The 2,111-nt window shown below is 45.4% G+C and overlaps 1 protein-coding gene across 1 annotated transcript in view; it reads left to right on the top strand.

Annotated features, from left to right (window-relative positions):
- LOC101854181 (solute carrier family 22 member 4-like) overlaps positions 1–1,808 on the top strand; it is a 4,840-nt gene extending 3,032 nt beyond the window's left edge. The window contains exon 2 of the mRNA XM_005102520.1: positions 283–1,808. Coding sequence (XP_005102577.1) covers positions 283–1,808 — 1,526 coding nt within the window. The remainder of the gene's footprint in view (positions 1–282) is intronic.
- The last annotated feature ends 303 nt before the right edge of the window (positions 1,809–2,111 follow it).

The following is a 2,111-nucleotide window of genomic DNA, read 5'->3' as shown; positions in this document are numbered from 1 at the left end:
TGTTATGTTACGTTATGTTATGTTATGTTATGTTATGTTGTGTTATGTTACGTTACGTTTCGTTACGTTATGTTATGTTATGTTATGTTATGTTATGTTATGTTATGTTATGCTATGTTATGTTATGTTATGTTATATTATGTTATGTTATGTTATGTTATGTTGTCTTATCGTAACACTGAAAATTGTAGTCTACTTAAGACGATACTATTCTTTTGAGCTGCAGTTAATACCGGAGTAAGTATGAGATATATATATTTTTTTTTATTTATCCTTTTCCAGCTTTTGAGACAATTGATGGAGGTCGGGCCGAAAATCTTTCTTCCTCGCTGTGGTCGAGACCTCTGCAAGGCCTTTATGATGTGCCTGGAATCTCAATAACCGGAAGTTTGAGCGACAACGCTTCATCAGGGGCGCTCCCGCCTGGAGCAGACGTCAGAGATGACTCGTCAGTAAGCACGGCAAACTTCACTCACAGCTCTTGTGAGAAATATCCTCGATGTAAAAACATACAGTTTAATCACTGGGAAGCTCGAACCGTGGCAACAGAGTGGAACCTCGTCTGTGATCGAGCTTGGATCTTGTCGTTGATTATCTCCATACAGATGTCTGGCGTGGCTGCAGGGAGCTACATCTGTGGGTATATCGGGGACAAGTGCGGTCGTAAGTTGAGCATGTACGGTTTTGTGACTTTTGGCATGCTCTGCAACATTGCTGCTTACCTAACAACGTCCTGGGAGGCATACACAGTCGTCGGTTTCTTCATCGGCGTCAGCGTTGGAGGGAATTTTGCCGCATCCAACATCTACGCCATGGAGTTTGTCAAGCCAAAATGGCGTCCTGTCATTTCTGGGTTGCCCTGCTGGCATGTGGCAACTCTGTTGTTTGGGGTGTGCATTATGCTTTTGAGGGACTGGCGTCTCGTGCACCTGGCCACAGCCGCTCTCTCGCTACTGGCCTTACTCACCGCTGTCTGGGTCCCGGACAGCGTGCGTTGGCTACTCGTGCACCGGAAAATGCAAAAAGCCGAGAAAGTCGTCACCCAGATCTGCCGTTTTAATGGAATGGAGATGCGAGATACAAAGTTCGGTTCGGATGCAATGACAGAAGGTTGTAACCACAGTCAAGAAGATTCTGCCAAGTACGGTGTCTTCATACTCTTCCAGGCTTCTCTGCGTAAAAAAACCATTCTAGTAACCCTAACGTACTTTCTTACAAGTGCAATGTTTTTCGCTATAGGCTTTGGTGTCGAGTCTCTCTACGGCGACTTTTATGTGAATTTCATTCTGTACTCGTTAGTTCCAATCCCGCTGTCATTTCTAGTCCCGGTATTGGGCAACACGCTGGGGAGGAGATGGGCTCTGCTAATATTTCTTAGTCTAGTATTTCTCGGTTTCGTTTCTATCGTTGTTGTTTTCTTCACGACTTCGGGATCTGTACGAGGAATCACGATCACTTGTTTGGCACTGGTCACCGCCAACTGGCTACAACACCTTTTATGCACTCTCACCACATTCTCTGTGGAGCTGTTTCCAACTGTCGTGAGGAACCTCGGCTACGGGTTTGCTGTGACCGGGGCGAGACTTGGAAGTATCGTGGCCCCCTACGTCATACCACGTGACTTCGAATCGATATACGTGTCTTATCTAATTATGAGCGCCATGGCGCTGGTATGTTGTGCTGCTGTGTGGGCTTTGCCGGAGACAAAGGGGGTTGCCATGGAAGATGTGATTCAGGACAACGATAAACCGACCTCCTTGGAAAGAAAGGAAGCATTGATGAATGATAAAACGACCTCCTTGGAATAAAAGGAAGCATTGATGAATGATAAAACGACCTCCTTGGAATAAAAGGAAGCACTGATGAACGATAAAACGACCTCCTTGGAAAGAAAGGAAGCACTGATGAACGATAAAACGACCTCCTTGGAAAGAAAGGAGGCTTTGATGAACGATAAAACGACCTCCTTGGAAAGAAAGGAAGCACCAGTGACAGGAGACGGCGTAGTGTGAAGTGGCGTCCGGGTCTCTTGTCGTCCCGACACGGTCTGTATTAAAAATTATTTTGTTGTTGTTTTCATTGTTGCTGTTGTTGGGTTTGTTTGTTTGTTT

The sequence above is a fragment of the Aplysia californica genome, unplaced genomic scaffold (genome assembly GCF_000002075.1).
Source record: "Aplysia californica isolate F4 #8 unplaced genomic scaffold, AplCal3.0 scaffold00328, whole genome shotgun sequence".
NCBI lineage: Eukaryota > Metazoa > Mollusca > Gastropoda > Aplysiida > Aplysiidae > Aplysia > Aplysia californica.
The sequence above is the reverse complement of the archived record's forward strand: the minus strand, read 5'-3'. Positions and strand labels throughout refer to the sequence as shown.